The sequence below is a fragment of the Chrysemys picta genome, chromosome 16, assembly GCF_011386835.1.
Source record: "Chrysemys picta bellii isolate R12L10 chromosome 16, ASM1138683v2, whole genome shotgun sequence".
NCBI lineage: Eukaryota > Metazoa > Chordata > Testudines > Emydidae > Chrysemys > Chrysemys picta.
In genome coordinates, this window is record NC_088806.1 from 14,193,645 (window position 1) to 14,207,855 (window position 14,211).

General features: G+C 46.7%; 1 protein-coding gene across 27 annotated transcripts in view; it reads right to left on the bottom strand.

The window, feature by feature from the left end:
• The window catches only part of PKNOX2 (PBX/knotted 1 homeobox 2), a 658,041-nt gene that overhangs the window by 358,650 nt on the left and 285,180 nt on the right, over window positions 1-14,211 (bottom strand). For 25 of the 27 annotated variants that reach the window (XR_010593235.1, XM_065570190.1, XM_065570188.1 and 22 more), the window contains one exon: window positions 1,001-1,105. Coding sequence is in view for 9 of the 27 variants with exons in the window: in XM_065570190.1 (XP_065426262.1) it covers window positions 1,001-1,105 (105 nt within the window). In the remaining 18 variants the exon portion in view is untranslated. Of the gene's footprint in view, window positions 1-1,000; window positions 1,106-3,039; window positions 3,133-14,211 lie in introns of all 27 variants that reach the window. The other 2 variants (XM_042851993.2, XM_065570187.1) reach the window with 1 other exon arrangement.

Sequence of the window (14,211 nt, forward strand, 5' to 3'; positions counted from 1 at the left end):
CCTCTACCTGTGTGAATGCTGGGGGAAGTGTAGGACCGGGAGCGGGTCTGCAGCTTGTCAAAGTAGCACAGTGTGAGCGGGAGCCCAGACTGGTGGGTTAGAGGGCTCAGTGGTACCCCGGTCCCAGGTGCACCCCAGGGGGAACCCGTCACAGGTCGCACTCAGGATGAAGCAAGTAACTTTCAGATAATTTTGTGGTTTCTTCAGTGCCTCCAGAGCTTCTTGCGTTGGACACCAGTTTGAACCCTGTTCCTGCAAACACTCACATGGGCAACTTTCTGCATGTGGGCAGTCCCTTTGGAGTGGTTACGAGTTCAGGGCCTTAGACTGCACAGAGAATTCTGATAGCACTGATTTCAGACACATTTCATTTGATTGTTTTCTATAGTCTTTGGGTTTGTGTTTTTTAACAACTGGCAATTTTTGACTCAGATCACACCCTATTTGCTCTTGTAAATTTGGCAGTAATAATGGGTATACTTTGGGTCATTTTCTTTTTAACCTGTTTTAGTTTTTAAAATACAGTTGACCTTTTGGAGAAAGGGTCTGATTTAAAAGCTTATAAACAAAAATGTTTAAAAAACTGGCACATTTTCCACAGGTAACATTAATAGTTGTGCTTATGGTATCCTTTCAGGCTCCAGCCATTAGAAGCTGAGACAATTAAAAGTTTGGATTTTTTCCCAAAACGCACACTTTGTGTACTTGTTTTAAACAAACACCAGTAACCAAGCACTCAAGAGAAACCCTGTTATAATATCATGGATTAACACTATTTTGCTAAGTCAATATCTGGCTGCTGGGGTTATTTTATTACAATGATATTAAAAATTATGATAAATATATTGCCGGTGTCCCTATTAAAACTTCAGTAAGGTCACTCCTGGTCTATTCTGTGTGTAAAGCACCTGCTTTGTTAATTTATTTGTGCCACTTATTGAAATGATTCTGATTTGTTTTGTTCATTTGCTTGAAGCTATAGAAGTATGTTGAGTCTTACTGTTTGGAGTGTGCTCTGGGAGCTGCCAGTCCTTTGAACCTCTCCCCTTTGCTCTTCCTCTGCCAGTAAAACAAAACCTCCTTCTTTCAGTCGCAGCCAAAGCACCTGAAAAGAGAAAGATAAACTATCAACGGGAGAAAGCGCATTTCCCCCATCAGAAATTCATTTCTATACAAGTGAAAACAGCAGGGACAAAAACAAATCTGCAGCTCCCGCCAACAGATCTACTCTTCATAAACATCACTGAGATCTTTTACGATCCAGACTAACAGCAGGAACAGAAAACATTTGGAAAACCAGGAAAATATTGCTCTCTGCCATTGTATGTTTCCAGTCTCTAAAAAAGCAGGCAAATAAAAGGGACAATGTCAGACCAAATTTGGCCTCAAATTTAGGAATATTTTTGAAAAATTCTAGTGGAAATAGTCCACCCCCCCCCCCCCCAAAAAAAACCATAAATAGTTCCCTGCAGTGTTTGTAACACAAATGTTGGAGTGCTGTGCTAGAGCATGAAATACCCTCCGTGAAACCGGCCAATTACTAGGCACAAAAATGAAACTGATCATCATGTTTCATGGCCCAAGCCAAGAGAAATATGGAAAATAATACACAGCACAAAGAGTAACTCCTAAATGAGATTTAAAAAATTCTTTGTTGTATTATTCTGTGATGTTATTAGCCCAATCGCTAAACACACTTAGGGCTGGTCCACACTAACCCCCCAGTTCGAACTAAGATATGCAACTTCAGCTACGTGAATAACGTAGCTGAAGTCGAAGTATCTTAGTTCGAACTACAAGATACTTACCGCGGGTCCACACGCGGCAGGCAGGCTCCCCCGTCGACTCCGCGTACTCCTCTCGCGGAGCAGGAGTACTGGTGTCGACAGCGAGCACTTCCGGGATCGATTTATCGCGTCTAGACAAGACGCGATAAATCGATCCCAGAAGATCGATTGCTTACCGCCGAACCCGGAGGTAAGTATAGACGTACCCTTAAAGATAAACAAAAGCCTCCAACATCACTTCTCTAAAATCAGGTGAGTAAATTTTTCCGGGGTGACTAACTGGGAGAATGCCCTCAGCAATATCCCCAGGACCACCCTTCTTTTCACTCCCTCTCCCATGGGTTATAGATGCGTGGGGACAGATTTTCAAGAGAGCCCAACCTTTTCCCAACAGAGTGAGCCCTTTGGAAAATGTGGCCCTGATTGTGTTAATTCAGCTTATCTCAGATATAGGAAAACAGTTCATCACAAATATTTAGAACTCCAATGCTATGCTTCATCTAGGTGAGCAACTCTGCTAGCATACAAATCACAATCAGTCAGCCCTCCAGTATGTGCAAAAGAAATCCTAGCAATAGTATAGGCCCTTACTAGATGGAGATGGTAAAATTATTAATAATATTGCAGAAAAGGCAGACGTGTTCAGTAAATATTTCTGCTGTGCATTTGGAAAGAAACAAAATGATATACTCATGAAGTACTTTCCAGTCCATTAGTAACTGAAAAGTCTGTTAGACAAACTCTATCAGGGATAAACATTTTAAAAGCAGCAAGTGTGGATAACTTGCACCCAAGAGTCCTAAAAGAGCTGTCTGAGGAGAGCTCTGGCCCATTGATGTTAATTTTTAAAAATCTTGGAATATTGGGGAAATTCCAGAAGACTGGAACAGTGCCAATGTTGTGCCAATATTCAAAAAAGACAACTGAGATGACCCGGGTATCTAGAGGCCAGTCAACATCAACCCTGGGCAAAATAATGAAAAAGCTGATACAGGATTTAATTTAATTAAAGGCTAGGAAAATAATGAATGCCAGACAACATAGTTTATTGGAAAATAGGTCTTGGCAAATGAACCTGATTTCATTTTTGATGAGATGGCATGTTTGGTTGATAAAAGTAACTGCATAAATGCAATATACATTTGTAAGGCATTTGACTAGGTACTGCATGACATTCTGATTTTAAAAATAGCATTTTGCAATATCAATAGAGCATGTGTTAATTTAATTATGAAAAGGCTAACTGACAGACCTCAGAAAGTAATGGTCAATGAAGAATCATCTCTGAATGGGGGCGTTTCTTGTGAGGCTCTGCAGGGATCGGTTATAGGCCCTCATCAATGAGCTGAAAGTAAATATAAAATCACTCCTGATCAAATTTGTGGCTGACACAAGGATTATAATGTGGTAAATAATGCTTAGGACAGGGCAGTCTCTGTACAACTTGGGCTCATTCAAACAAAATGTGATTTAACACACTTAGGTGCAAAGTTATACATCTAAGGACAAGGAATGCAAGCCATACCCACAGAATGGGGAACATCCTGAAAAGGATGTAGGGGGCTCACAGTAGACAAGCAAAAAGGGCTAATGTGATCCCTGGCTGTATAAAGAGGGGAGTAGTGAGTAGGAGCAGGGCAGGGATTTTACCTCTGCACATGGCATTGGTGGGATGGATAATGGAATAGTGAGTCTAGTGCTGGTGTCCACATTTTTAAAAGGATGTTGAAAAATTGGAGAGGATGCAGAAAAGGGCCACAAAAATTATTTGCAGGCTGGAGAAAATGCCTCACAGTGAGAAACTTAAAGCGCTCAGTCTGTTTAGCTGATCAAAAAGATGATTGAGAGGTGACTTGATTATGGTGCATGGCGAAAATACCCCCTACTTAAAGGGCTCTTCCATGAAGCAGAGAAAAGCAGAACGAGAACCAGTGGTTGCAAGATGAAGCCAGACAAATTCAAATTAGAAATTAGGTATAAAGTTTTAATGAGGGTGATTAACCTTTGGAACAAACTACCAAGGAAGTGGGACATTCTTATCTAGACTGGAGGCTAGATCTGAAGAGGGACTTAGGTGTTAGGAGCCTAGAAAATCACTGAGATTCCCAAAGCCTGAAGAGAAGAAAGGATTTGAACAGGGATCTGCCACTTATCTGCTGTGTGCCTGAACCACTGGGCTATGGGATAGTGGGATATGGGGGTCCCTCAATCTCTTGAGTTGAAGCTGTTCCACCATGGATAAATAGATTAGTCATTGGGTCAGCCAGTGCATGAGGATGACTCTGGAGAATAGATGGTAGGTGTGACGGAGTATATCAACCCCACACTGCTGAAGAGCAGTTCTTGGCCCAAGAGGCCATGCCCCCTTGCCTGTGCTGGGAGCATTCAAAAGGGATCATCTCAGCTCAGTCTGGGCTGACTAAGGAGGAGAGTAGTTGTATGCAGCAGACTCCTGCCAGGAAACCGCCAGGACTCCAAGCCACCAGGATCAAGCATCCTAGCTGCACCGTGGGAAGCCAGCTGGCTGCAGGAACCAAAAGAGGATGAATTGCTGTTGCCAGCAGAGGAGCTGCCAGAGATGAAACAGAAGGAACACGAGAGGGACCCCATGGCCAACCCTGGAGACGCCGCTGGAGGGACTGGGATGAGGGCAGGAAGTGACCCGGGAAAGGTGCTTGGGAGTATTGGAACATAAGAACGGCTGTACTGGGTCAGACCAAAGGTCCATCTAGCCCAGTATCCTGTCTACTGACAGTGGCCAATGCCAGGTGCCCCAGAAGGAGTGAACCTAACAAGTAATGATCAAGTGATCTCTCTCCTGCCATTCATCTCCACCCTCTGACAGACAGAGGCTAGGGACACCGTTCCTTATCCATCCTGGCTAATAGCCATTAATGGACTTAGCCTCCATGAATTTATCCAGTTCTCTTTTAAACGTTGTTATAGTCCTAGCCTTCACAACCTCCTCTGGCAAGGAGTTCCACAGGTTGACTGTGCGCTGTGTGAAGAAGAACTTCCTTTTATTTGTTTTAAACCTACTGCCCATTAATTTCATTTGGTGGCCTCTAGTTTTTGTATTATGGGAATAAGTAAATAACTTTTCCTTATCCACTTTCTCCACATCACTCATGATTTTATATACCTCTATCATATCCCCCCTTAGTCTCCTCTTTTCCAAGCTGAAAAGTCCTAGCCTCTTTAATCTCTCCTCATATGGGACCCGTTCCAAACCCCTAATCCTTTTAGTTGCCCTTCTCTGAACCTTTTCTAGTGCCAGTATAAACCTGGACCCTGTGTCAGGGTACCTTGATTTGAAGGGCCCTGGGTCAAATCTGGCAGAGTAGGGCAGTCCCAGGCTCCCCACCCCACCCCCCGCTAGGTAACTCTTCCTTGATACTGCCACTAGGCAAAGCAGCTCTTAGACTCGGCCCTGGATAGTACTGCTAGTTAAAGCAGCCCCTTAGAATCATACAATATCAGGGTTGGAAGGGACCTCAGGAGATCATCTAGTCCAACGCCCTGCTCAAAGCAGGACCAATCCCCAGACAGATTTTTGTCCCAGATCCCTAAATGGCCCCCTCAAGGATTGAACTCACAACCCTGGATTTAGCAGGCCAATGCTCAAACCACTGAGCTATCCCTTCCCCCTGGACCATAGCCACTAGGCAACACTACCCCAGATATTGCCACTAGGCAAAGTGGCCCGTGGACTCTCGCTGCTAGGCGACACTACCCCAGATATTGCCAGTAGGCGAAGTGGCCCCTTTGACTCTTATCAGTGGGTGACATTCCCCTGGACCATAGCCGCTAGGCAGGGCTGCCCAGAGGATTGAGGGGGTCTGGGGCAAAGCAATGTCGGGGGCCCCTTCCATAAAAAAAGTTGCAATACTATAGAATACTATATTCTAGTGGGGGCCTGGGGCAAATTGACCCACTTGCCCCCCCCCCCAGGCGGCCCTGCCGCTAGGTAATCGAATCATAGAAGATTAGGGTTGGAAGAGACCTCAGGAGGTCATCTAGTCCAACTCCCTGCTCAAAGCAGGACCAATCCCCAACTAAATCATCCCAGTCACAGGTTTGTCAAGCCTGACCTTAAAAACCTCTAAGGAAGGAGATTCCACCACCTCCCTAGGTAACCCATTCCAGTGCTTCACCACCCTCCTAGTGAAAAAGTTTTTCCTAATATCCAACCTAAACCTACCCAACTGCAATTTGAGACCGTTACTCCTTGTTCTGTCATCTGGTACCACTGAGAACAGTCTAGATCCATCCTCTTTGGAACCCCCTTTCAGGTAGTTGAAAGCAGCTATCAAATCCCCCCTCATTCTTCTCTTCTGCAGACTAAACAATCCCAGTTCCCTCAGCTTCTCCTCATAAGTCATGTGCCCCAGTCTCCTAATCCTTTTCATTGCCTTCCGCTGGACTCTCTCCAATTTGTCCACATCCTTTCTGTAGTGGGGGGCCCAAAACTGGATGCAATACTCCAGATGTGGCCTCACCAGTGCCGAATAGAGGGGAATAATCACTTCCCTCGATCTGCTGGCAGTGCTCCTACTTATACAGCCCAAAATGCCGTTGGCCTTCTTGGCAACGAGGGCACACTGCTGACTCATATCCAGCTTCTCGTCCACTGTAATCCCCAGGTCCTTTTCTACAGAACTGCCACCTAGCCAGTAGGTGATGCCTTTGAACTCTCACCAGTAGATATTACACCCCTGGAGTATCACCATTAGGTGATATTGCTGGCTTGGCGCACCCAGCCAACCCCTGACTGTAGGGCACTCACCTAGGAGGTAGGAGAGCCAGGCTCCAGTCCCTCTGCTCCAATGGCTCCTTGTTTAGCCAAAGTGGAACAGCTTCAACAGGAGAAGCTGAGGAAGGCCACCCACTTCAGAATATTTCATTGCCCAGTAGTTAGAGGATTCACCTGACAGGTGGTAGATCCTCATTCAAACCCTTGCTCATCAGCAGGTGGCTTGAACTGGCAGTTGCCCACATCCTGGCTGAATAGCCTGACCACCTAAAAGTTATGATGTAAGAGTCCAGGACGAGGCAGCAGCTGAGCGGGGCTTTAGTGAATACCAGTGTACCTAAAGTAGCAGATAGGCACTGTGACAAAATCTACTGCTGTGTTCACACCCTACACACCATTGTAATAATGTTTGTGTATGGTATCATTTGAAAACTCATAATTTGCTGGTTCGTATTGTCCTGATTAAAATATGTGTGGCAATATTGTATGCGAAGTTACAGTAGAACCTCAGAGTTATGAACACCTTGGAAATGGAGGGTGTTTGTAACTCTGAAATGTTGGTAAATCTGAACAAAACATTATGGTTGTTCTTTCATAGAATCATAGAATATCAGCGTTGGAAGGGACCTCAGGAGGTCATCTAGTCCAGCCCCCTGCTCAAAGCAGGACCAATCCCCAACTAAATCATCAGAGCCAGGGCTTTGTCAAGCCTGACCTTAAAAACCTCTAAGGAAGGAGATTCTACCACCTCCCTAGGTAACCCATTCCAGTGCTTCACCACCCTCCTAGTGAATTTTTTTTCCTAATATCCAACTTAAACCTCCCGCACTGCAACTTGAGACCATTACTCCTTGTTTTGTCATCTGTTACCATTGAGAACAGCCTAGCTCCATCCTCTTTGGAACCCCACTTCAGGTAGTTGAAGGCTGCTATCAAATCCCCCCTTATTCTTCTCTTCTGTAGACCAAATAATCCCAGTTCCCTCAGCCTCTCCTCATAAGCCATGTGCTCCAGCCCCCTAAGCATTTTTGTTGCCCTCCGCTGGACTCCTTCCAATTTTTCCACATCCTTCTTGTACTGTGGGGCCCAAAACTGGACACAGTACTCCAGATGAGGTCTCACCAATGCCGAATAGAGGGGAATGATCATGTCCCTCGATCTATTGGCAATGCTCCTACTTATAAAGCCTGAAATGCTGTTAGCCTTCTTGGCAACAAGGGCACACTGTTGACTCATATCCAGCTTCTCGTCCACTGTAACCCCTAGGTCCTTTTCTGCAGAACTGCTGCCTAGCCTGTTCCCTAGTCTGTAGCAGTGCATGGGATTCTTCCATCCTAAGTGCAGGACTCTGAACTTGTCCTTGTTGAACCTCATCAGATCCCTTTTGGCCAAGTCCTCTAATTTGTCTAGTTCCCTCTGTATCCTACCCTCCAGCATATCTACCACTCCTCCCAGTTTAGTGTTATCTGCAAACTTGCTGAGGGTGCAGTCCATGCCATCCTCCAGATCATTAATGAAGATATTGAACAAAACTGGTCCCAGGACCGACCCTTGGGGCACTCTGCTTGATACCGGCTGCCAACTAGACATGGAACCACTGATAACTACCCATTGACCCCGATGATCTAGCCAGTTTTCTATCCACCTTATAGTCCATTCATCCAATCCATACTTCTTTATCTTTCAAACTTTAACTTTCAAAAGTTTACAACTGAATATTGACTTAATACAACCTTGAGACTTTACTATGCAGAAGAAAAAAGCTGTTTTTAACCATCTGAATTTAAATGAAACAAGCATAGAAACAGTTTTCTTACCTTGTCAAATCTGTTTTTTAATCTTTCCCTTTATTTTTAACAGTTTACGTTTAACACAGCACTGTGCTGTATTTCCTTTTGTTTGTCTTTGCTGCTGCCTGGTTGTGTACTTCTGGTTCCAAATGAGGTGTGTAGTTTACCAGTCAGTGTGTAACTCTGGTGTTCATAAAACTATAAAAATGAGAGACAAGCACCCCAAGAAATCCCTCTCCCCCTTCCCATTGCATTCACTGCACCTGAAGAGACAAAGGAAGCAGCCATTGGAGTCTGGGAGAGTTCAGTCTCAGGGCTGAAAGGAGGAGATGAGAAAACTTTGCTTTGAATCTAATGTAGTTTGTTACAATTAGGTACCAGTAAGTGATTTATCTTTATTTTTCTTGTAACCGTTTCTGACTTTTATGCCTCGTTACTTGGACTCGCTTAAAACCTTTTTGTTGTTAATAAACTTGTTTTACTGTTTGATCTAATTCAGTGTGTTCAAGTTGAAGTGGCTGGATAACTCCATTTGGGGTAACAAGTTGTGTGCATATTATTCCCTTAAAGGAACAATAGACTCAGTATATTTGTATAATCCAGGAGAGGGCTGGGCAGTACAGGCCATCGTTTCTGAGGGAAAGTTTGGGACTGGGAGTGTGTTGGGCTCACCCTGTGGACTCTTTAAGGCTGGCGAGAACCAAGGTGTGGCTGGCTGGCTGGCTGCAGCACACAGACATGGCTGGGATGATTTACATGCTGGAGGTTGTTTGTGAGCAGTCCAGGTTGGAGGATACAGCAGCAAGGCATTGTAAATAGCATTCCAAGGCAGGGGTGACACAGTTCATTGGTCTGGATTTCACCCTGGTATGTCACAAGTGCCTAAATTCCTCTGTGAATCTAGCCCTGGAGCACTTTCTGGAAGGGATGCTTTAGCCAGACACAAAACATTGGGCTCAGTATAGGGGTAACTTGGTGAAAGTTAATGGCCCGTGATATACAGAAGGTCAGACTAGCATATCTAATGCTCTATACTCTGTAAATCTCTATGGCACGTTGGCTTTTTAGCACAGCAGCCAGTCTCTTGCAAGCTTGGTTTGGAAATGGTTGGAGTAGGACCAAGGTGTGATGGGTGAGGATGCACCCTGGAGTAAATATACTGCTGTGGCCACTGACACTGCCAATACCACCCATATCCTCCCGCTATTTGGCCATTTTACCCCCCATTATTAGGACTCCAGGCCACTGGGTATTACAGAACGGGTTCTGGTGAAATCCTAGGCCACAGGGGGCAACAAAGCAGGCTGGTCATGCAAGGTTCTAAGCATCCTCAGCTCATCTGTATTGTTTTGATGCCTGACATTTCTATGGCAACCTATGCAAATGGAGAGCTAATGGCTCCAGGCCATTGATGAAGAAAAACTGCACAAAAGAATCTATAATTAGAGGGGGAAAGTGGGGAAATGTTTCAGTCCTAAACAAACATACCCTCATTACAGCCCTGAGTTCCACAGACATTGCTGCCAGAAGGGGAGGAACTAGTCACCAGGGGAGAAGTGGAGAGATGCAGTGGTACTGAATCTGTAGCAGACAAGTCTTTTCGCTCCTCACTTTCATGCTTGGCAGATATAAGCAATTCCTGTTCTAATTTCTGCTCTGCTGTATTGCACATTTTCAGCGGCTTCAGGAAGCGTCACCCATTGGCGAAAAGACAAAAACAGTTATTTGCAGGAGGAGCCATTGTGACTATCACATCTGACCTGCTGCTTAACACAGGTCAGAGACCCTCATCCAGTGATTCCTGCAGTGGAGCGAATTATTCCTCACTGCCCTGAAAAGATACTGTTGAGCCCAACACTTCTTGCTGAAGAAGAGCAGGTCTTTTAGAAAGAGACTTCCACACTGCGTAGTAATTACAGCGGGGGAAGCAGATGAAAAATATTTCCATAAAATTTCACATAAGAATATTTTTCATGTTCCTAAACTTTCACGTGTCTGTGACATTCAATAAAATGGCTATTTTCACATCAAAAACATGTACGATTCCAGTTTTCTTCACACCAATTTCAAAATGTGCTCACCCTCACCGCCATAGTTTACACTGTTATGCTCACCACTTTACTAAATTATGATAAAACTTATGTAAAGTATCATTGGAAAAGTCATAATCTGTTGGCCATCACTGTCCTGTTGAAATGTATACCTCAGCATTGTACATGACGTTATGAGTGTTTGCTGGGGGGGGGGGGGAGGGGGTTGTTCACTAGTATAGCAGTGTAGCAGACAGCCTGGGCTGGAGAGTTAAAGATGGCACAGTGGTTCCATGGTCCAGATTGCACCCCAGGGGATGTCACACTTACCGAGTCCGGGGCTCATATTCTCTACAAAAAATTCACAAAACCTAACAAGTATTTAGGTAAAATGGGCCCATTTTCAAATTTTTTTGCTTTGATTGTGAATATTTGTTATCCCTTTAAAAAATATGTCTGTATGCGACCTGTGCTGTAATAACCTTTACAATACATTTATTCTCTTCTCACATTTATTATTTTAATTTATTTTATTTGATGATCTGGGTTCTATCCCTGGATAGCTCACCACGGAAAATAAGTCTAAGGGCTAGTCTACGCTACCTGCCCGGATCGGCGGGTAGAAATCAATCTCTCGGGGATCGATTTATCGTGTCTCATCTAGACGGATAAATCGATCCCCGAATCGACGCGCATACTCCCACCTCGTCAGGAGGAGTAAGCGCCGTCGACGGGGGAGCCGCGGCGGTCCATTTGCCGCCGTCCTCACAGCGCGGTAAGTCGAATAGGATACGCCGAATTCAGCTACGCTATTTGCGTAGCTGAATTTGCGTATCTTAAATCGACTCCCCCCCCAGTGTAGACCGAGCCTCATAGTCACTTTAGATCTCCTCTAGACTCACTCACACACACACACACCCCAAGGTTTGCTCAGGAGAGGAAATGCAAAGGCCCTGCAGGTCAGCACTGCAGGGTGTGACTGCTGTGAAGGCAGGGAACAATCTGATACAGCCAAATCTATACTACAAACGAACACTGGTAAGCACCTGGCTGAGGAGTGTGAGAAATCCACACCCCTGAGCGATGCAGTTATACCAACCTAACCCCTGGCACAGACAGTGCTAGATCGATGGGGGAGCTTCTCCCATCAACATAGCTATCATCTCTCGCAGGGGTGGACTTCTACGCCAACGGGCGAAGCTCTCCCACCAGCGTAGTACCGTCTTCGCTAAGTGCTGACCTGAGCCACCTCAGCTTTTTCACCGTAGACCTGCCCACGGACACCAGGCTTTTAGCAGAACATCCCTGCCTCGGGATTTCTCCCCGCCTTTATTAAAGTCCCCATTATTCAGTTCTTCTTGGGCCTGTGCCGGCACCGGAGGACCAAATACTTTATGGTTTTAACTCCATGCTGGTGAATGTGTGTGTAAAATCATTGTCCTCTACTGGCTGGAGTATGAGGCCTGAGAAAATGTGGGGCATTGCTCTCTGTCTCCCTAGCGTGGGTGGCCTATTTCTATTGCATGTAGGCGTGTTTCTTTTGCTCCAGAGGATTGGGCCAGGCCTATGCTTTGAGTTCTGCCTGCGCTGGGCACAAGTGGTGGGATTGGTCCAGGGCCGGTGCTTTCATTTAGGCGACCTAGGCGGTCGCCTAGGATATCAGGATTTGGGGGGGCGGCATTTTGCCGCCATTGGCGGCAATTTGGCGGCGGGGGGTCCTTCCGCGCTCCGGGTCTTCGGCGGCAATTCTGCGGCGGGTCCTTCACTCACTCCGGGACCCGCCGCCGAAGTGCCCCGAAGACCGGGAGTGCGGAAGGACCCCCCCCACATCGCAGAATTGCCAACGATGACCGGGAGCGCGGAAGGACCCCCGCCTAGGGCGCCAAAAACCCTGGCGCCGTTCCTGGATTGGTCTCGACACGCTCGGACAGCGCAGTGCTGGGTAGAGTGTAAAAACCTGAATAGGGAGGTTGAGGATGTGTCTGCACTGCAATCTGAAGTGTGACTGCAGCATGTGTAAGCATACCTGAGCTAGCTCGAGTTAGCCCATTAAAAATAGCAGTGGTGGTGGTGGCCCAGGCTAGCCACCTGACTCTGAGTGCAAGCCCATTACGCAGCCAGTGCTGCTGCATTTCACTGCTGGTTTTAGTGAACTAGCTGGACTGAAGCTAGTGCGGGTGGGTCTACACAAGCGGCAGTCACACCGCTGCTTGCAGTGTAGAGAGAAAGGGAGAGACCGTGGGACTTTGCTCATGCCCCGTGGAATCATTTCATGAGTCCTGGGGCAGCTAGGAGTGTTTCAACCAAGTCAGCCTTGAGGTGTTTTGGCAGGGCTAGAAAGAAGTTTGCCCAGCACCCGTCTGCACTGTCCCAGGAGCTGTCTAGCCAGCGCTGTCAGCTCCTCGCCTTAGTGAGCATTACGCTCACTCCCAATGGAAACTCGGGCTGCTTCTCCTGTCAGCTGACACTTTATAAAGAGCAACTCTGCTAAAATGCTGCAAGTGCCTCCTTCAGCTCTGCTCCAGCCCAGACCTGGGGAGCTGCATGGAGGGATTCATTAAGAGCCTCCTTGCTTCGCTTTCCTTTCTTGTCTGTCCAGCTAGAAGGAACATTGCCCTCCGTTTGTTTGCAAATGTTTGTATTTGATCAGTTGGGCTGAAATCCGGCACACTGCTGGGGTTGGGGATTCATTATATTCCAGTTCTGAACATGACAAATAAAAGAGAGGGCTGATGTAGCCATGAACTCCCCTCTCACATCTACTTTCTGGGCTTCGGTTTAGCACCTCTTTTTGTCACTGTGCGAGTTAATTACAAGCTTTACGTAGGTGTGAATGTGTTTTGACACTCAGACTGAGACGGTGTTAACTAGGAAAGAGCTGTTCACATCAAAGAGCAGTTTACTTATACCCTATATTCCCAGCCCTGCCTGTCCAAGGACCATGAGACTGACCCTTCTCTTCTCCCCACAAATAATGAGTCTGACTTAAACATCATGAGCTATTTTAAAAAAAAAATCACAGGGCGAATCACTGCTTTGAGTGTGCATGCGTGTGCGCGTGCGTGCAGGCATACAGATATGTGTGTGGCTTCGTCCGTCAGGAAATTCAACCAAAATGTGCACGCACTGTGGAACACCCCCTCTCCATGTGACTGGTGACACTTGCCCAGACTGTCCCAGGCCATGCCAAGCATTCGCCCCGACACACTCCACCGCTTCTTCATGGACATTGTCCCCAGCTCCCCCACCCCTGGACCTGCCCCAGCGCCCCTCAACCCTGGACACTGTCCACAGCTCCTCTCACACCTGCTCTACCTCTGGGCACTATCCCCAGCTCCCTCACCCCTGAACCTGGCCCCAGCTCATCCTCCACCATTGCTCTCCCCCTGGGCATTGTTCCTGGTTGTCTTTCTTGGCCCCTCCCTTCCTGCCCTGGGGAGAGGCCTGTATCCAGTTCTCTCCCTTCCTCAAATATATGCAGCTCCCTGTTCTGCCCCAGCCAGCTCTTTCCCTCCATGACATTGCCCCTATTCACCCTCCCCCCTCCTGTCAGCAGCGTCTGGCGAGATCCCAAGCAGCTATTAGAATTGTGAATTGCAGGACTTGAGAAATCTTGTGGCAGTCAGCAACCCTAGGTCTGGCCCCACTGCCCTGTCATGTTCCATGGCCTGGGTTCGTTTCAGCGCAAGCAGGGGATGGCAATAGCTCCTCCCAAGAAGAGCTGTTGGCATCCTCAGCTCCACCCCCCACCCTTGGGCAGGGTTCAAGGGAGTTTGAAAGCTACCATTGCCCTTCTCCTCAGTCCCGCAGTGCCAGTGCGAGTCCCAGGTGAAGCCTTGCTGAAGATGTGG